This window comes from Bombina bombina, chromosome 3 (assembly GCF_027579735.1).
Source record: "Bombina bombina isolate aBomBom1 chromosome 3, aBomBom1.pri, whole genome shotgun sequence".
NCBI classification, from domain to species: Eukaryota; Metazoa; Chordata; class Amphibia; order Anura; family Bombinatoridae; genus Bombina; species Bombina bombina.
This window is the reverse complement of record NC_069501.1, coordinates 664434247-664455567: the sequence shown is the minus strand read 5'-3', so window position 1 is coordinate 664455567 and position 21321 is coordinate 664434247. Positions and strand designations below refer to the sequence as shown.

At 40.8% G+C, this 21321-nt stretch overlaps 1 protein-coding gene across 2 annotated transcripts in view; it reads left to right on the top strand.

Moving 5' to 3' along the window:
- The window catches only part of LOC128653866 (ras GTPase-activating protein 4), a 364303-nt gene that overhangs the window by 151216 nt on the left and 191766 nt on the right, over nt 1-21321 (top strand). For both annotated transcript variants that reach the window (XM_053707405.1, XM_053707406.1), the window contains exon 5: nt 1177-1306. In XM_053707405.1, coding sequence (XP_053563380.1) covers nt 1177-1306 — 130 coding nt within the window. The remainder of the gene's footprint in view (nt 1-1176; nt 1307-21321) is intronic.

The window sequence follows — 21321 nt, the reverse complement described above, 5'->3', positions numbered from 1 at the left end:
TAACATTAAAGGGACATGAAACCCAAAACGTTTCTTTTATGATTCAGACAGAGCATACAATCTTAAAACAGTCTTCAAATTAATTATTTTATCAAATTTGCTTTGTTCTAATGTTATTCTTTGTTGAAGAGATTTTTAGATAGTTAGCATACACATGTCTGGAGCACTACATGACAGAAAAAACGCGCTGCCGTCTAGTGGTCTTGCTAATCTATAAGTAAATTAAAGTAAATTGAAAAAGTGTTTAAAATGACATGCCCCATCTGAATCATGAATGGCTTTTTTTAGTAGACTGTCCCTTTACGTATATTGACCTTCCTTAATAAAATCCCCCTGTTATGGTACCCACACTTTTTTAAAAAAAAATAATTAACATTTGCAGCAGGGAGGTACAACCAATTAGAAGTTGTGCAGTGCAGCTTGCCCCTATTGAAACTAAAGACACTGGCCTCTATTTATCATAGTCTGCCGGACTTGATCCGACAGGGCGGATCAGGTCCGCCAGACCTCGCTGAATATGGCGAGCAATACGCTCGCCGTATTCAGCATTGCACCAGCAGCTCACAAGAGCTGCTGGTGCAATGTTGCCCCCTGCAGACTCGCGACCAATGGGCCGCCAGCAGGGGGGTGTCAATCAACCCGATCGTACTCGATTGGGTTGATTTCCGGCGATGTCTGTCCGCCTGCTCAGAACAGGCGGACAGGGTTATGGAGCAGCGGTCTTTGTGACAGGCACGCCAGAAACACGGGGCATCAAGCTCCATTCAGAGCTTGATAGATAGGCCCCACTTACTCCTCCTGCTTTCACTAAGCCTTATAACTAAGCACAGACAAGTCTTGCTGAGCATGCAGTACTCATCAATGCTTACTATAGAAAGGGCAGGTAGGAGTTGACAGCTTCATTTTCAACAGGAGCAAGTGACACAGCATCTGATTGGCTGCACTGCCCTGCTGCAGAAAATGTATAAAAAAAACCACAGTGAATGTGAAGTAGACTGGAGATAGTGTTGGTACAGTAGAAGGAAAGAAATCCTATCTGGGTTATGCTGTGAGAACAAGCTTATAATATTTAGAAAACAAGTGTAAATTATATTGGTTTGTGTCCCTTTAAGTAAATGTTATGTTTTAGCGTTATCGTGTATATTTACATGTTGTAATCTGTATTTGTTAACCTAGGATATAATGGATGGATGAATCTAACAGAAATAGACCCTGATGAGGAAGTACAAGGAGAAATTCATCTTAAAATTGAAATATTTAGCACTGACTTATCACGTAAAGTACGCTGTACAGTGTTTGAGGCAAGGTAAGTTTTGGGGAGAAGAAACAGTGTTTATATTGTAGGATCAATACATTTGGTTGAGATGCCAAACATTGCAATGTATTCCTGATCTAAAAGAAATATGTTAAAGTGTAATTGTGCAGGATTTTTACAGAGGTTGTACATAATCCCCTGAAAGAACATGATGTTTTTAGTATTCATTTAAAGTTAAAAATGTATTTCAAATCACCATGTTAAATTATGAAACCTGTACAGAAATAATATACAATCATTATAATGCTCATTGGTAGTTGCATTTAAGCGTTTGGAGGTTTAAACATGTTCATGATAAAAATAATCAAAATGATCTGCAATTATCAATCGCACAAATTATTTAATATTATTGTTTAGTTGAAAGAATACAAATTCAAACATATTACGCACACATCATTAATCGATTATCAGTCATGTCTTTGTTTTGTCTGAAGTTTTTTGAACTTTAAATCTTTTATTGAGGTTTTTATAAGGTACAACATAAGAAATGTATCCATACATAAGAAATGAAGGGTTACACATCTACTCCAGCTCTATAGTCTAGAAAGCTCTTAAAGGTTTATGGTAAACAATATACCATGCCCTGAAAGAGGAGATATCTAGTAACATACGCACTAAAATAATAGACTTCTTTTGAAATGTATATGAAGGATAACAGATACAGTATTCTAGCTGGATGACATATATAATAGAAATACCCTGCAGGTAATATTATAGATAAATGAGCGAAATTATGAATCACAACTGTCATATGTGTCAACTATACAGGGAGTGCAGAATTATTAGGCAAATGAGTATTTTGACCACATCATCCTCTTTATGCATGTTGTCTTACTCCAAGCTGTATAGGCTCGAAAGCCTACTACCAATTAAGCATATTAGGTGATGTGCATCTCTGTAATGAGAAGGCGTGTGGTCTAATGATATCAACACCCTATATCAGGTGTGCATAATTATTAGGCAACTTCCTTTCCTTTGGCAAAATGGGTCAAAAGATGGACTTGACAGGCTCAGAAAAGTCAAAAATAGTGAGATATCTTGCAGAGGGATGCAGCACTCTTAAAATTGCAAAGCTTCTGAAGCGTGATCATCGAACAATCAAGCGTTTCATTCAAAATAGTCAACAGGGTCGCAAGAAGCGTGTGGAAAAACCAAAGCGCAAAATAACTGCCCATGAACTGAGAAAAGTCAAGCGTGCAGCTGCCAAGATGCCACTTGCCACCAGTTTGGCCATATTTCAGAGCTGCAACATCACTGGAGTGCCCAAAAGCACAAGGTGTGCAATACTCAGAGACATGGCCAAGGTAAGAAAGGCTGAAAGACGACCACCACTGAACAAGACACACAAGCTGAAACGTCAAGACTGGGCCAAGAAATATCTCAATACTGATTTTTCTAAGGTTTTATGGACTGATGAAATGAGAGTGAGTCTTGATGGGCCAGATGGATGGGCCCGTGGCTGGATTGGTAAAGGGCAGAGAGCTCCAGTCCGACTCAGACGCCAGCAAGGTGGAGGTGGAGTACTGGTTTGGGCTGGTATCATCAAAGATGAGCTTGTGGGGCCTTTTTGGGTTGAGGATGGAGTCAAGCTCAACTCCCAGTCCTACTGCCAGTTTCTGGAAGACACCTTCTTCAAGCAGTGGTACATGAAGAAGTCTGCATCCTTCAAGAAAAACATGATTTTCATGCAGGACAATGCTCCATCACACGCGTCCAAGTACTCCACAGCGTGGCTGGCAAGAAAGGGTATAAAAGAAGAAAATCTAATGACATGGCCTCCTTGTTCACCTGATCTGAACCCCATTGAGAACCTGTGGTCCATCATCAAATGTGAGATTTACAAGGAGGGAAAACAGTACACCTCTCTGAACAGTGTCTGGGAGGCTGTGGTTGCTGCTGCACGCAATGTTGATGGTGAACAGATCAAAACACTGACAGAATCCATGGATGGCAGGCTTTTGAGTGTCCTTGCAAAGAAAGGTGGCTATATTGGTCACTGATTTGTTTTTGTTTTGTTTTTGAATGTCAGAAATGTATATTTGTGAATGTTGAGATGTTATATTGGTTTCACTGGTAAAAATAAATCATTGAAATGGGTATATATTTGTTTTTTGTTAAGTAGCCTAATAATTATGCACAGTAATAGTCACCTGCACACACAGATATCTCCCTAAAATAGCTATAACTAAAAACAAACTAAAAACTACTTATAAAACTATTCAGCTTTGATATTAATGAGTTTTTTGGGTTCATTGAGAACATGGTTGTTGTTCAATAATAAAATTAATCCTCAAAAATACAACTTGCCTAATAATTCTGCACTCCCTGTATAGTTGGATATATCAAAATGAAACCTCTTTTTTTAATTTTATTTTTTTATATATTTGAGTAAATACTCCCTATGAATCCTAGAAGGCCACTCTCGGACCTAACTGATCTCAGAATACAAGAGTGAGGGAGTTTGGCATTTGTAAAGGTCACTCTTGAACCTTAGAACATATGGGGAAAAAATATGCATCTGATATAATATGTAATGTTTATATTAGGCAGAGAATGACAGTGGGTCATATAGGAATGTATAGAATGATTGGGCACATATGATGTATATGTTAGGTACAAAATGACAGCGGGCCAGAGCCGCTCCAATGTAAGCCCTATAAATCAAGAGTTAGGTAGTATATGATAATGGTGTAGCTGACCTGGCATGGTTGAACATCAGGAGTGAGTTTATGAGGAGAGAGTTCTTAAGTAGAAGCTTACTAGGGATGCGTTCTCATGGGAATAGCCAGACATGAGAGGTGTGTAGCTTGTGTCTTTTTAAGAGATAGGGAATGTTAACAGAACCAAGTTTTGATCCCCATAGGTGAGAGAAAACTGGACATATCTGGTGATTATTGTACAAGTGTTGCCGTGTCGGCCACTGACAGCTCAACAAATACAAAACTGATAGTAGGGAGGATCAGTTTAGATTAAGAATTTCACACTCCCAATAGGGTGAGTAGTTATGACTATATTCTACTGAGTTAAGAGTAAGTCTAAGGCAGGTGTTTAAGATCTATTGGATGGTATCATTGCAGCACAATATATGAAATAGCAGAGATAATTTTTGAGGAAGACTGGCACCTCTATATGGCACCTCTATATATTAATTTGTCGAGTGGCAAATAGACCCTAAGCTGTGTACTTGACAATATGATTGGCCATGCATGCTATCTGATTAACTTGAGATAAACAGGATATTGCTAATTTTTGTAAGGGATGGGACTAAAGGCAGAACAAGGAATAGGCAAAGGAACAAACAGGATATAACCTGCTCTACCTCTCATTTAGCAGAACATTTATAATATAATTCGATAACAACTTGTTATAAAGTCCTTTGGGAGAGAGAGAGGGTCGAGAAGATATGAACTCTTTAGCCCACTCCTACTTTCTGGAGGCATATGTTAGATAGTGTCTGGGCCTCCCGGGCTGCAAGATTGACTGCCTCCATAGAAGTGTCACTAAGAAAGGTTGAATCCTAGCGAAATGGAGGTAGAGAGGCTCTAGGCTGTTGCTCAGAGGGCATTCTATTTCGGATTGGGTACATGCTGGGACAGGAGCAGTGTCTATTTTTTGTAGTCTGCTGTTAGGTTGATAATTATCCTGCGGACATGATCCTGTGTGTTGTAAGACCACCGAGGACTCCATTATAGCCTTAGCTGCTGACCTCATTACTAAGACCTCTTGTGGGACTTGAATAATTGAGGGTAAGTAATTTATAGGCAGCTCCGTAGTTTATGTGCTGACCTCTATTGTTATAAAGTCCGCAATTGTCGGAATGATCTCCGGAGAGGAAGCCTGAACCTCAGGCAGTTGCGCATCCGCTTTTGACAATGTGGTCCGGACAGGTCCTGCATCCGGATGGTGAGTATCATCTCTCTCTCCTTGTCTCCATGTTTCAGGATCGTGAGGGTGGCCGTTCTCAGGCTTAGTTTCCTGTCAAGGTCCCCTAATAGCGCTTGTATAATGGATGAAAACTCCTCCATGACAATAAATTTTAGTTAGCAGGTTAGCCACTTCTGATAGCGAAGTTCTTAACCCGGGTTCACGGGGGAGGGGTAGTATGTGTCAGTCTCAGCTCGATGTTTTTTAGGCGTGAGAGAGATAAATAAATGACTACACTTACAGCGTGGTGTTCTTATCGGGCTTTGGCTTGTAGCGCGACCTCAGAACCGTCTCTCCAGCTCTAGTGTCGTTCTTATAGATGCTACTTGATGTCAGGGACAGTTTACTCCGCATCCAGATCTCATATTTGTAAATCTATCTCATATATATGCTTTGTGAATCAGGAACTTCTCAAGGATGCGTCCGGTCGCTTCAGCTGTTGGCTCCGCCCCCCCGTCTGAAGTTTTTTACTTCATTGCATCTGCTATTTAAAGGGAAATAAAAGTGCAAAACAAAAATTCTTTAATCTTTTAGATTATTTTGTCATTGCCCTATTGCTTGCATATAACTATGTATTTAACCCCAGCAAGGTTAATTTTATAACATAATTAAATGGGAGAGTCTATTAGAATTGTATGCTTTACCTGAACTATGGAGGTTTCATTTGTACTGTATTATCGCTTTAAATTTACTCCAAGAGGCAGAAAAAACTCCTGCTTATAACATTATTAATTATTATTATTAGTAATCTATTTTCCCAAACAAAGACCAACTTTGTCCTTATACATTAAAGGGACTGTCTACTTGAAAACTTGTATTGTTTAAAAAGATAGATAATCCCTTTATTACCTTTTCCCCAGTTTTGCATAACCAACACAATTATATTAATACATTTTTTACTGCTGTGATTATCTTGTACCTAAGCCTCTGCAGACTGCCTTTTTATCTCAGTGCTTTTTACAAACTTGCATTTTAGCCAATCAGTGCATTAAAATTGCATGCCCTATCTAAATCATGAAAGTTTAATTTTCACTTTTTTTCTTCTTTTGACTACAGAGTTTTAAAAAACACACCATTGTTTGTAACCTTGTTTATTAAAACTTTATATATATTTGTAATGAGGGGTCCCTAAACATTTTTAATAGGCTATCAAAAAGGCCTAAACGACCATAAGCCCCTCTTTAAAATAAAGTCTCATATACTTAAGGTTTTAATAGCCTGGCGATCACTGTGGTAATAGTGATCACTTGGTGTGAATAAATGTGAGTTTATTTAAGTAAAGGCTTGTGAGAGCCCCTATGTGCACTTCAATGTATATAACTATACCCAGAGGGCATTATGTATATGAGGATAACCCTTTTATATTTTAACCCTTTAGTGACCAGACCATTTTTTTAAATTTTCTTACCGTTATGGACCAGGGCTATTTTTACATTTCTGTGGTGTTTGTGTTTAGCTGCAATTTTCCTCTTACTTATTTACTTTACCCACACATGTTATATACAGTTTTTCTCGCCATTAAATAGACTTTCTAAAGATATAATTGTTTTTATCATATCTTATAATTTACTATAAAAAAACTATAATATATAATGAAAAAAATTGACAAAACCATACTTTCTAATTTTGACCCCCAAAATCTGTTTCACATCTACAACCACCAAAAAACACCCATGCTAAATAGCTTCTACATTTTTTCCTGAGTTTAGAAATACCCAATGTTTACATGTTCTTTGCCTTTTATGCAAGTTATAGGGCAATAAATACAAGTAGCACTTTGCTATTTCCAAACCACTTTTTTTTTTTTTTTCAAAATTAGTGATAGTTACATTGTAACACTGATATCTGTCAGGAATCCCTGAATATCCCTTGACATGTATATATTTTTTTTAGTAGACAACCCAAAGTATTGATCTAGGCCCATTTTGGTATATTTCATGCCACCATTTCACCGCCAAATGCGATCAAATAAAAAAAAAAAATTCACTTTTTCTCAAACTTTAGGTTTCTCACTGAAATTATTTACAAGCAGCTTGTGCAATTATGGCACAAATGGTTGTAAATGCTTCTCTGGGATCCCCTTTGTTCAGAAATAGCAGACATGTATGACTTTGGCGCTGCTTTTTTGTAATTAGAAGGCCGCTAAATGCCGCTGTGCACCACACGTGTATTATGCCCAGCATTGAAGGGGTTAATTAGGTAGTTTGTAGGGAGCTTGTAGGGTTAATTTTAGCTTTAGTGTAGAGATCAGCCTCCCACCTGACATATCCCACCCCTGAACCCTCCCTGAACCCTCTCAAACAGCTCTCTTCCCTCCCCCACCCCACAATTGTCCCTGTTATCTTAAGTACTGGCAGAAAGTCTGCCAGTACTAAAATAACAGGTTGTTTTTTTTTATTTATTTTTTAAAATATATATTCTGCAGTGTAGGATCCCCCCTTAGCCCCAACCTACCTGCCTGCCAGACACAAAGAAACTGCGTGTTGCCATATACATCCTACAATCAATATATAGTGACAGATAACCAAGGAAAGAATTTGAAACTTAAGCTCAATAAATGAAAGTGGACACATAGAGGCCAATTTAACCAATGTCTGTCGGACCTGATCCGACAGTGCGGATCAGGTCCCCAAGACCTCGCTAAATGCGGAGAGCAATACGCTCCCCGTATTCAGCATTGCACCAGCAGCTCACAAGAGCTGCTGGTGCAACGACGCCCCCTGCAGACTCACAGCCAATCGGCCGCCAGCAGGGAGGTGTCAATCAACCCGATCGTTCTCGATAGGGTTGATTTCCGGCGATTCCTGTCCGCCTCATCAGAGCAGGCGTACAGGGTTATGGAGCAGCGGTCTTTAGAACGCTGCTCCATAACTTGTGTTTCTGGCGCGTCTGAAGACTCGCCAGAAACATGGGCCTTCAAGCTCTGTTCAGAGCTTGATAGATAGGCCCCATACTCTGGGATATTTGCATAACCTTCATTTTATTATTAAAGATAATTTAAGATTTAAACACGTTTATTCACCTAACAGTTTTATTTTAATAATATTTTACTGACAATGGGCTAGATTACAAGTGGCACGCTAACTGTTGCGCGCAAGCAATAAGGGGTTTTATTGCGTGTTTGTGCACATCAGAAGTAGAGCATTTGAATTTAACACACGTCAGGATAGCGTGACTTCAGAGCTCTGGTTAACTGTTATGCTTGAATAAAAAGTGTCACAAAACACATCAAAAATACATTAAAAAGTACAGTTACACTCATAATAACATCATCTAATAAAAATTATTTAAAATAAAAATTGCAATAAAATTATTAGGTCTCAGGGGCTCCATTACAGATGCGGCGTCACCCGCAAGAGCCGGCGCCACCGGTTTTTACGCAATATTGGTATTACATATACGGCGTAGCATACAAGTTACGCGCGTATATTTCACCCGTTGGCCCTATTTTTTTCTCTCATAGATTAACATAGAACAGCCGCGTAATTTGGTATCCAATATACTCCATTTTCATCTCGCCAAACATTGCAGGCGCAGCAACCCTTGCACTGACTAAAAAAGCAATGTAACTTCCTGGAAGCCTTAACAAACACAAATATTTAAGCAGCATTTCAAATAGTTAAAGGGACAGTATACTATGAGATTTGTTTTTTTAAGGTTTCTTTGTGTATTTGAAATAGCTGATTTTGTATTTTGAAGCCACAACTTAATAAAATGCATTCAAATGCTTGTAGGTATAATCAGATCTCATTACTTTATCACATTGTGTACATATACTTGCTTATTTGCTTTATATTTGTTCTTAAAACAATCACCAATACTTGGAGAGAACTATGGGAAATCATAATTGTATTACCTTTATCTCTTTAGAACCCACTGGGAGTGTAATTTATTCTACTGTTAACACAGCTTGGCATTGATGATAAAATATATAATGGGACAGTCTAATCCAAAGAAACCCTTCTTGTTTCAAATAGGGCATGTCATTTCAAACAACTTTCCAATATAATTCTAACACCAATTTAGCTTTGTTCTCTTGGTATTCTTAGTAGAAAGATAAACCTAGAATGGCTCATATGATAATTTCTAGGACCTTGAAGGCCGCCTCTTTGCAATTGTGTCAAACCAATCACAAACAACACAACCTCTCACCTGCAACCTTAAAACACCTGATAATGCACACCTATCGGTAACATCAGTATTATATATAGCCATGTGTCAATTTATATTGGATGTGAGATACATTGATTTACATATTAGAAGTGAATATTACTATATGTACCCTTCATAAACAACTATTGTGGATGTGAGTTATAGTACAAGAATATGTCATAAACATAATATGACCTGTTTTTTCTTGCCATTTTCACACAGGTCATATTATATGTCTTAACAATATTAGTGTAATAAAACACACCTTACATGGATGTGTATGACAATTACATGGTAAATAGCAGAGGACAAGGTTTATGGTAAACTATAATCATATTTATTAATTTTTTTGGCTTCTTGGATGAGGGAGCTGAGGTGCCTGTAGTGGATTTTCTTGTTTTACTGGTTTTAGAGGATTCTGGTGTTTCTGCTGGTGTGCCGGCTACAGATGATAGGCTGGAGGCAGTGTCCTGCTGGTGTGTAAAGTGCTCAACCAACACACCCAAGAGTTGATTTTGTTCTCTCCATCTGCATCTGAGACATAATTTGCCTATTCTGTGACTGGTTCTGAACACTTAACGATGCTGCCATGTCCCTCTGCAGCTCTATGCAACATTGTTGTATCCTCTCTTGCCTCCTGAAGAACCACTCTTGGCCTCTTTGTATGCTCTCAGTGCTTGTTATGAGCCTCCTCTGTATTCCTCACCCAGGGGAGAATACAATGCATCCACAGGCTCTTGAGCAATAGGGCTTCAAGTTGCTTGTGGGGCATGTTCACCTGCATCTGCTGGTGCTTGTTGGGCATTTTTACCTGCATCTGCTGGTGCTTGTTGGGCAGGTTTAGCTGCATCTGATGGTGCTTGTGGGGCAGGTACAGCTGCATCTGCTGGTGCTTGTGGGGCAGGTTCAGCTGCATCTGATGGAGCTTGAGCTGCAACTGTAGTTTCTGATATATTTCCATCTGCAGATGGGGGAGGTCGTCCCATGGATGAGGATGGGGGAGGTTGTCCCATGGATGAGGATGAGGAGGTCTTGCCATGGATGAGGATGGGGGAGGTTGTCCCATGGATGAGGATGGGGGAGCTCTCATGGTTGATTGATAGTCCCACTGATGACCAGTGTGTGACCACTCAGCCTCTCCAATTGGCACTTCTTGTGACATAATCTGTGGGTAAAATCCATGATTGACATGAGATTGTGTTCTGGGATGGTAAATACATGGACCCTTTGTGGCTGTCTTGGCTCCCCCTCAAAGCCAAAGCAAGGATATTCCTCTGGACAGGAATCTTGCCAGGGGTCATATGTGGCATCACTCCCGGGTCCTCAATTGAAGCCATCCAACCAGGCTCATGCTGTTCTTGCGGATGCCTGAAGACTAGTGGTGGTGGTGGTGGCATGGATGTTTGTATCCACATGACAAAAGGTTCTGTGGAGGAGTCAAAGAACAAGAGGGATTAGTACAGTCAGATATATGTCCATGTGGGCATACAATTACATGTGGCTTGTGGCCTGTGTTACTCTGAGACATGTTAGTATTGCACTATTCCACCTCATATCATGAATTGCATTGTGTTAAGTAGCAGTAATGTCAAGTATAATTGTAGATGTTTTTGTTAGTACACCAAATACCATGCTCCTCCTTGTGTACATGAATGTGTGTTATTAAAGGATGCTATGGCCCATATTTATCAAGGTCTGTCTGACAGTGTGGATCAGGTCCGACAGACCTCGCTGAATACTCGATCGGGTTGATTTATGGTGATGTCTGTCCGCCTGCTTAGAGCAGGTGGACAGGTTATGGAGCAGCGGTCTTTGTGACCGCTGCTTCATAACTGCTGTTTCTGGCGAGCCTACAGGCTCGCCAGAAACACGAGGCATCAAGCTCCATTCAGAGCTTGATAAATATGCCCCAATTTCTCAAATACATATAATACTGGTGTGCGGGATGTTACTCACCAGCATGATGTTCTGTGGTTGCAGCCCCAGAGTCATGAGCCCCTGGAAGTCTTGGTATTCTTAGTAGAAAGATAAACCTAGAATGGCTCATATGATAATTTCTAGGACCTTGAAGGCCGCCTCTTTGCAATTGTGTCAAACCAATCACAAACAACACAACCTCTCACCTGCAACCTTAAAACACCTGATAATGCACACCTATCGGTAACATCAGTATTATATATAGCCATGTGTCAATTTATATTGGATGTGAGATACATTGATTTACATATTAGAAGTGAATATTACTATATGTACCCTTCATAAACAACTATTGTGGATGTGAGTTATAGTACAAGAATATGTCATAAACATAATATGACCTGTTTTTTCTTGCCATTTTCACACAGGTCATATTATATGTCTTAACAATATTAGTGTAATAAAACACACCTTACATGGATGTGTATGACAATTACATGGTAAATAGCAGAGGACAAGGTTTATGGTAAACTATAATCATATTTATTAATTTTTTTGGCTTCTTGGATGAGGGAGCTGAGGTGCCTGTAGTGGATTTTCTTGTTTTACTGGTTTTAGAGGATTCTGGTGTTTCTGCTGGTGTGCCGGCTACAGATGATAGGCTGGAGGCAGTGTCCTGCTGGTGTGTAAAGTGCTCAACCAACACACCCAAGAGTTGATTTTGTTCTCTCCATCTGCATCTGAGACATAATTTGCCTATTCTGTGACTGGTTCTGAACACTTAACGATGCTGCCATGTCCCTCTGCAGCTCTATGCAACATTGTTGTATCCTCTCTTGCCTCCTGAAGAACCACTCTTGGCCTCTTTGTATGCTCTCAGTGCTTGTTATGAGCCTCCTCTGTATTCCTCACCCAGGGGAGAATACAATGCATCCACAGGCTCTTGAGCAATAGGGCTTCAAGTTGCTTGTGGGGCATGTTCACCTGCATCTGCTGGTGCTTGTTGGGCATTTTTACCTGCATCTGCTGGTGCTTGTTGGGCAGGTTTAGCTGCATCTGATGGTGCTTGTGGGGCAGGTACAGCTGCATCTGCTGGTGCTTGTGGGGCAGGTTCAGCTGCATCTGATGGAGCTTGAGCTGCAACTGTAGTTTCTGATATATTTCCATCTGCAGATGGGGGAGGTCGTCCCATGGATGAGGATGGGGGAGGTTGTCCCATGGATGAGGATGAGGAGGTCTTGCCATGGATGAGGATGGGGGAGGTTGTCCCATGGATGAGGATGGGGGAGCTCTCATGGTTGATTGATAGTCCCACTGATGACCAGTGTGTGACCACTCAGCCTCTCCAATTGGCACTTCTTGTGACATAATCTGTGGGTAAAATCCATGATTGACATGAGATTGTGTTCTGGGATGGTAAATACATGGACCCTTTGTGGCTGTCTTGGCTCCCCCTCAAAGCCAAAGCAAGGATATTCCTCTGGACAGGAATCTTGCCAGGGGTCATATGTGGCATCACTCCCGGGTCCTCAATTGAAGCCATCCAACCAGGCTCATGCTGTTCTTGCGGATGCCTGAAGACTAGTGGTGGTGGTGGTGGCATGGATGTTTGTATCCACATGACAAAAGGTTCTGTGGAGGAGTCAAAGAACAAGAGGGATTAGTACAGTCAGATATATGTCCATGTGGGCATACAATTACATGTGGCTTGTGGCCTGTGTTACTCTGAGACATGTTAGTATTGCACTATTCCACCTCATATCATGAATTGCATTGTGTTAAGTAGCAGTAATGTCAAGTATAATTGTAGATGTTTTTGTTAGTACACCAAATACCATGCTCCTCCTTGTGTACATGAATGTGTGTTATTAAAGGATGCTATGGCCCATATTTATCAAGGTCTGTCTGACAGTGTGGATCAGGTCCGACAGACCTCGCTGAATACTCGATCGGGTTGATTTATGGTGATGTCTGTCCGCCTGCTTAGAGCAGGTGGACAGGTTATGGAGCAGCGGTCTTTGTGACCGCTGCTTCATAACTGCTGTTTCTGGCGAGCCTACAGGCTCGCCAGAAACACGAGGCATCAAGCTCCATTCAGAGCTTGATAAATATGCCCCAATTTCTCAAATACATATAATACTGGTGTGCGGGATGTTACTCACCAGCATGATGTTCTGTGGTTGCAGCCCCAGAGTCATGAGCCCCTGGAAGTCAATGGACTGCTGTGATAAGAGACCTGCGTATCATCTACTGCCAGGTGTTATACTCTATATCCAGGGATGGACCACCACCTGTTCCCTTCTGGTGCATAGCTTCCTGCCCCATCTTGTCTTTGACCCACCTCTTGCAGTCATTCCAGTGCTTTTTCAGGCCCTCAACAGTCCTCCTCTGTGGGGCCACACTGTTGACGGCCTCCTCTACCGCAAACCATGCCATTTTTCTCTTTTTGGCAATGCCTTTGCCTGTCTCCTGCCCAAAGTAGGATCTGTAATTGTCCATCATGGCCTGGACAAGGGCAACATTTTCCGCAAATGAGAAGTTGGGACATCTCAGCCTCTCATCCTCCATGGCCACTTGGCTTCCTCCCTGTGATGTCCCTGGTGTGGTTTCCTCCCTATCCTCTCCCTCCCCCCCCTTCTGTCCCCATGTGCACCCTCTGTCCCTCTCCTAGATATGCCTGCTCTCTGGGGCTCTTGGGCACCCCCCCCCCCTCCAATCATCCTTTATGGCTCTCCCTCTCCCCACTCCACTTACTCCCTGACGGGGGCCCACTGTTCCTCCTGTCCTCTCCAATACTCCTGCCACTCCTCTCCCCTCCTCCCTACCTCTCCCTGCCATCCTCACACTAAATCACACTACACACACTCACACTCCCAGTTCAATCACACACAATCATAACCAAACAATCAGCCTATCACACAAATCAAATAAAATATGTGTGAGGTGTTAGAAAAAAAGGGTGATGTATTTGTATATGTATGTATTTATGTATGTATGCTAAATGTGTGCAATATGTAAAAATATGTGTAAGTGTACAAGCTTAATCAAACAACAATGCGACCTAACTAACTCCTCTGTTTGCGCCTCTCTCTCTACTCTGACTAATCCTCTCCAGTGTAGTGTGTTGTAGCTCAACGAACAATCGAAACACGCTAAAGAAAATGGTGGCTGTGCATGGGTTTATATATGAATTTGAATAGCGTAATTACGTGTCAATTTTTTATTTGATTTCCGGTTTAATTTTTATGAGTGTTAACCTAATTTGCATAAAACTACTCTTTATTGTCACTTTCCGTTGACACAATACTGGCGTAAGCTACTTGCAACGACTAAAATGTGTATTGGCACACATTTCAGAAGATGGCCAGTTTTTCCTACTTATGCCAGTTTAGCATCTAACGGCGCAGTATATGTAATACCCCGATGTGCTAGGTGAAATTATGAGTGGCGCGGGTTTCAACGCTTGCCGAAGCCTGCACTGTATATGTAATTGCAAACTAGAATGTGGGGGTGGAGAGAGGGCGCTTAAAAATAGCACTTGGGGTAAGGGTACTATGGATATAATAATAATAACCTCTCACTTATAGTGAGGTATAGAAAACTTAAATGTATATATATGATTAATATCAACAACCAAATATGATGTTAGATAGAATTTAATACAAATATAACTCTTCACATAAAAGTGTACATAACATATAAATGCATATAAAATAAGAATGAATCTAAGTGTTGCAACACTAAACCAATTAACTATAAAATCATTTAGTACATAGATGCATAAAAACAAATATTGCAAGATAAATCTAAGCCTCTGTTTTAACACCTAAAAATAGCTTAACTCTGATATTGTTAAAGATCTTGAATACAATGTTGCAAATAATGTTAAATCTTCTAGTTGAAGATCTTAAATACAATGTTGCAAATAATGTTAAATCTTCTAGTTAGCTACATAACAGATTGTAGGTGGCAAATAACAGTGTGCAAAAGCTGCAAATATGCAAAAAGTGGCTATTGCCGTAGATTCATTCAGTGTTCCAATTTTGCATACAGTTGAATGAATAAAGCTTGTCAGATTTTCTTTAAACCTATATCATAATCAACATAAAAGAGTGTTAGACACTACAACCGTCAAGGAGATGCTGGATATAGTTCTTATTAGTGTTGCTATATTCCCATAATGGCTGTGTCCCAGACTTGTGTAAATGGTAAATGGCAACCGGTGTAGAGCTGTAAGTATGCAAGACAGTTCGTTGGCTTAAAATCAGTGGGTATTCCAAATATTCCTATATATAAGAGTGTGCAGTTCTTATGGGGATATTCTTAAGAGATGAGGAAAAAGGAACGCTGGAACTCAAAGTGAATCAGAGTAGGTTTATTCAGGAGCAGGCTTTACAACACATCAGGTAAGCTCTTATCTGACGCGTTTCGCGCATGCGTACATGCGCTTCTTCAGAGATATGTGTCTCAACCAGTCTGGGTCAATATAAAGGTAAATTGAGCCAATCAGAGGGCAAAAAGAATAACTGATTGTCTGATTTTTAACTAGATGTTTTGATTTTTAACCCATAATGTGTATAGATAGACAAGTGTACTGGTGCAAAAGGGCTAGAAATCATTATGTGTACTTGAATGAGAGTTGGCATTCACCTTTTATATATCTCCAGTTTGATGGAGAGACATAACAAAACAAATTCAATACATTGTTTCATTTTACTTAACTTATTCTGTTTCTGTTTGGTAACATATGAATACATTTTTAAAGTATTGCTTGTTACTTATAGGTGGAAAAGACACCCACTAGTGGCTGTTAGATTCAATAGCTGTATAATTACACAGAAGTAAAGTGAAATAAAATAAATACATAAACAAAAATATAAACAATTATACATGTAAATGTAAAACCAAGTTTAACATGTGGTAGTAGACTAATACTTTAAAAACATCAGGGATATGTTGTTACATAGCAGTAATTAGATGGAAAAGGGCAGTGTTGTTTCCCAAGAGCCTGCAAATCCCCTAACAATATTGTTTAGATGGGGAAAGCGAATTGTATAAAAATACAAATGGGCTACACTTGGGGTTTCACTTGTTAAAAAGTTAACAATGATAAAAACAAGATAATGGGAAACAACCATATTGCCACACTTAGTGCCCAAATTAATTAAAATTAGAACACCCAACTAAAACAAAAGAGAAAAAGAAGAAAAATGAATATAAGCTAAAATAATTATGTGAGAACCATTGTATTGCTAATGTACGGATATTGATATGAATATAGTAGAAGGGGAAAAGAACACAAATTCAGTTGTGGTGGGACTTGGGGAATACTTGAAAGAATTCAAAAGGAACTAACACTTTATTGTATAGATATGTGGAGTTTGGAGTAAGTTCATCGTGGTTATTTTAAAAGACTGTTCATGTATCCACTAAAGTTAGTCTTGGGTAATTCCCACGGTAAAAATGTGATAGGTAGGACAAGTAGTTATAGGCTAGGCTGCACTAGCATAATTGATTATGGAAGTATAGGGAGCCATGATTGTTCTACTTAAAGCAGGATTTGCCTACTACAATGTATGGATATTAGATAAACAATGTAAGGTGATATGTCGAATGAATTTTTTCTTTTTACTTTTTCTTTCATTGAAGACTTTTACATAGATCAGCTAGAGACCACTATCTTACTAGATATGTATTATGTGAATAAATAACTTGTTAATACTATGTGAATTTATGTATACATAGAGATTTCTTGAGAACTTTATTTCTGTATTACTATATATTACTATTTTTCTAGTGAATAGAATAAATGCAATGATCTAGCTTTGCTTACGAGATTCTTATAGCTGGATTACACTTGATAATTATTCTAGATAATAAGAAAATTGCAGTGATTGCACTGGTTGGTATTGTATTTGTTTGGCTACATATGGTTCTCATGTTTTCTTAGTCTATGAATAAGTTCACATCATATCTCTTGTTCATGCCTTGTGGTGTTCTAGTCTGCAGTGTGAAGATCCAATACACTTCTCTTTTGAGCAGTAATTTGTTTCTATCACCCCCTAATGGATTTTTTATTATGTGTTCTATTGCCTTAAATGAGAAATGTGATAGTTTGTGTTCATGTGTGTGAAAATGCTTAGCCACTGGTGTTCTCAGTATTTCTTCATCTATTGATATGAGGTGTTCCCTAATGTGGTCTTTTAGCAAACGTGTTGTGATACCTACATATTGTTGGAAACAAAAAGTGCAGGTAATGAGATATACAATGTGAGTTGATGTACAATTCATTCTTGTAGTTATAGGATAGGTTTTGTTTGCTTGTGTTGAAGTGAAGGTATAACTTTTTTCTGTATAGGCACAACTTTTACAGGGAATGCGACCGCATTTGTAGTTGCCCTTGGTGGGTGTAAGCCAATTAATGTTAGCAGGTATTTTATTATGGAATTTCTGAGTGATCTTGTCTCGTATTGTTGGTGCTTTTTTTGCTACAAATGTTATGTTTTTTTCTAGTTTTTTTTCTGAGAATAATGTCTCCATTGAGAACTGGTAAGTATTTTTTTATAATTTTAGTGATGCTGTAAAATTGATTACTATATTGGGTGCTAAAGTATATATTTTCTCTAGATCTTATTGTTGTGTCCTGTTTCTGTGTGTCCTGCACTTTAGTACTATACGTACGCAAGTAGTGATTGATTTTCCTCCGGTGTAAGAATTAGATCACACTTCCATCGACATGTTTCGCCAGGTGCTCTGGCTTTCTCAAGATCTATTTGCGACTACTAAAATGTGTATTTGCGCACATTTCAGAAGATGGACAGTTTTTCCTACTTATGCCAGTTAAGCATCTAACGGTGCAGTATATGTAATGCCCCGATGTGCGAGGTGAAATTGCAGAAGCCTGCGCCGTATATGTAATTGTGCCCCAGGTGTTAGAACAAAAAAGGCTGCAGAGGGTTTTAACATAGAGACACATACATATATGTGTCTAAATATGTGTGTATATATATACTGTATATGTGTGTGTACATTTTTTTTATATGTGTATAAATGCATTTATAGACATATAGACATATATACACATATTAACACATAAAAACATATATATATATATATATATATATATATATATATATATATATATATATATATATATATATATATATATATTAGACATATATTATGGCAGTTCAGTAGCTGAAAACATGTAAAAACATATTTATGCAACATTCATATTTAATAAAGTGTTTAACTGTGTATGTACTATAAATGTTTCACATTCCAAGTATTTTTAAATAGCTATTCCTAAATATATCTGTATGTATAATTTTATATATATATATATATATATATATATATTAGTCCTAAAGCCCATGTACACGGGCCATTTTTTGCAGTATAGCGGTCCCACCCCTTGTTCTCTCTCTATCCCCCTCTCTTTTTCTCTCTCTTTCTCCCCTCTCTTTTGCTCTCTCTTTTTCCCCTCTCTTTTGCTCTCTCTCTCTCCTTTCTCTTTTGCTCTCTCTCTCCCCCCTCTCTTTTGCTCTCTCTCCCCCCCCTCTCTTTTGCTCTCTCTCTCCCCCCTCTCTTTTGCTCTCTCTCTCCCCCCTCTCTTTTGCTCTCTCTCTCTCCCTCTTTTGCTCTCTCTCTTCCCCCTCTCTTTTGCTCTCTCTCCTCTCGTTTGCTCTCTCTCCTCTCGTTTGCTCTCTCTCTCCTCTTGTTTGCTCTCTCTCTGCTCTCTTTTGCTCTCTCTCTCCTCTCTTTTGCTGTCTCTCTCCCTCTCTTTTGCGCTCTCTCCCCCCCTCTCTTTTGTGCTCTCCCCCCTCTCTTTTGTACTTGCCCTCCTCTCTTTTGTGCTCTCCCCCCCCTCTCTTTTGGGCTCTCTCCCCCCTCTCTTTTGGGCTCTCTCCCCCCTCTCTTTTGGGCTCTCTCCCCCCTCTCTTTTGGGCTCTCTCCCACCTCTCTTTTGTGCTCTCTCCCCCCTCTCTTTTGTGCTCTCTCCCCCTCTCTTTTGTGCTCTCTCCCCCTCTCTTTTGTGCTCTCTCCCCCTATCTTTTGTGCTCTCCCCCTCTCTTTTGTGCTCTCTCCCCCCTCTCGTTTGCTCTCTCTCGTCTCGTTTGCTCTCTCTCTCTCCTCTCGTTTGCTCTCTCTCTCTCCTCTTGTTTGCTCTCTCTCCTCTTTTGCTCTCTCTCTCCTCTCTTTTGCTGTCTCTCTCCCTCTCTTTTGCGCACTCTCCCCCTCTCTTTTGTGCTCTCTCCTCCCTCTCTTTTGTGCTCTCTCCCCCTCTCTTTTGTGCTCTCTCCCCCTCTCTTTTGTGCTCTCTCCCCCTCTCTTTTGTGCTCTCTCCCCCTCTCTTTTGTTCTCTCTCCCCCTCTCTTTTGTGCCCTCTTCCCCCTCTCTCTTGTGCTCTCTCTCCCCTCTCTTTTGTGCTCTCTACTCCCTCTCTTTTGTGCTCTCTCCCCACCTCTTTTGTTCTCTCTCCCCACCTCTTTTGTTCTCTCTCCCCCTCTCTTTTGTGCTCTCTCCCCCTCTCTTTTGTTCTCTCTCCCCCTCTCTTTTGTGCTCTCTCCCTCCTCTCTTTTGTGCTCTATCTCCCCTCTATTTTGTGCTATCTACCCCCTCTCTTTTGTATTCCCCCCCTCTCTTTTGTGCTCTCTCCCCCCCTTGTTTGTGCTCCCCCCTCTTGTTTGTGCTCTCCCCCCTCTCTTTTGTGCTCTCCCCCCTCTCTTTTGTGCTCTCTCCCCCCCTCCCTTTTGTGCTCTCTCCCCCCTTTCTTTTGTGCTCTCTCCCCCCTCTCTTTTGTGCTCTCTCCCCCCTCTCTTTTGTGCTCTCCCCCTCTCTTTTGTTCTCTCTCCCCCTCTCTTTTGTGCTCTCTCCCTCCTCTCTTTTGTGCTCTCTCCCTCCTCTCTTTTGTGCTCTATCTCCCCTCTATTTTGTGCTCTCTCCCCCCTCTCTTTTGTACCCCCATCTCTTTTGTGCTCTCTCCCCCCTTGTTTGTGCTCCCCCCTCTTGTTGTGCTCTCCCCCCTCTCTTTTGTGCTCTCCCCCCTCTCTTTTGTGCTCTCTCCCCCCCTCCCTTTTGTGCTCTCTCCCCCCTCTCTTTTGCGCTCTCTCCCCCCTCTCTTTTGTGCTCTCTTCACCCTCTCTTTTGTGCTCTCCCCCTCTCTTTTGTGATCTCTCCCCCCTCTCTTTTGTGATCTCTCCCCCTCTCTTTTGTGCTCTCCCCCCCTCTCTTTTGTGCTCTCCCCCTCTCTTTTGTGCTCTCTCCCCCCTCTCTTTTGGGCTCTCTCTCATCTCTTTTGGGCTCTCTCTCCCCCTCTCTTTTGTTCTCTCTCCCCCTCTCTTTTGTGCCCTCTTCCCCCTCTCTCTTGTGCTCTCTCTCCCCTCTCTTTTGTGCTCTCTACTCCCTCTCTTTTGTGCTCTCTCCCCACCTCTTTTGTTCTCTCTCCCCACCTCTTTTGTTCTCTCTCCCCCTCTCTTTTGTGCTCTCTCCCCCTCTCTTTTGTTCTCTCTCCCCCTCTCTTTTGTGCTCTCTCCCTCCTCTCTTTTGTGCTCTATCTCCCCTCTATTTTGTGCTATCTACCCCCTCTCTTTTGTATTCCCCCCTCTCTTTTGTGCTCTCTCCCCCCCTTGTTTGTGCTCCCCCCTCTTGTTTGTGCTCTCCCCCCTCTCTTTTGTGCTCTCCCCCCTCTCTTTTGTGCTCTCTCCCCCCTCCCTTTTGTGCTCTCTCCCCCCTTTCTTTTGTGCTCTCTCCCCCCTCTCTTTTGTGCTCTCTCCCCCCTCTCTTTTGTGCTCTCCCCTCTCTTTTGTTCTCTCTCCCCCTCTCTTTTGTGCTCTCTCCCTCCTCTCTTTTGTGCTCTATCTCCCCTCTATTTTGTGCTCTCTCCCCCCTCTCTTTTGTACCCCCCCCCTCTCTTTTGTGCTCTCTCCCCCCTTGTTTGTGCTCCCCCCTCTTGTTGTGCTCTCCCCCCTCTCTTTTGTGCTCTCCCCCCTCTCTTTTGTGCTCTCTCCCCC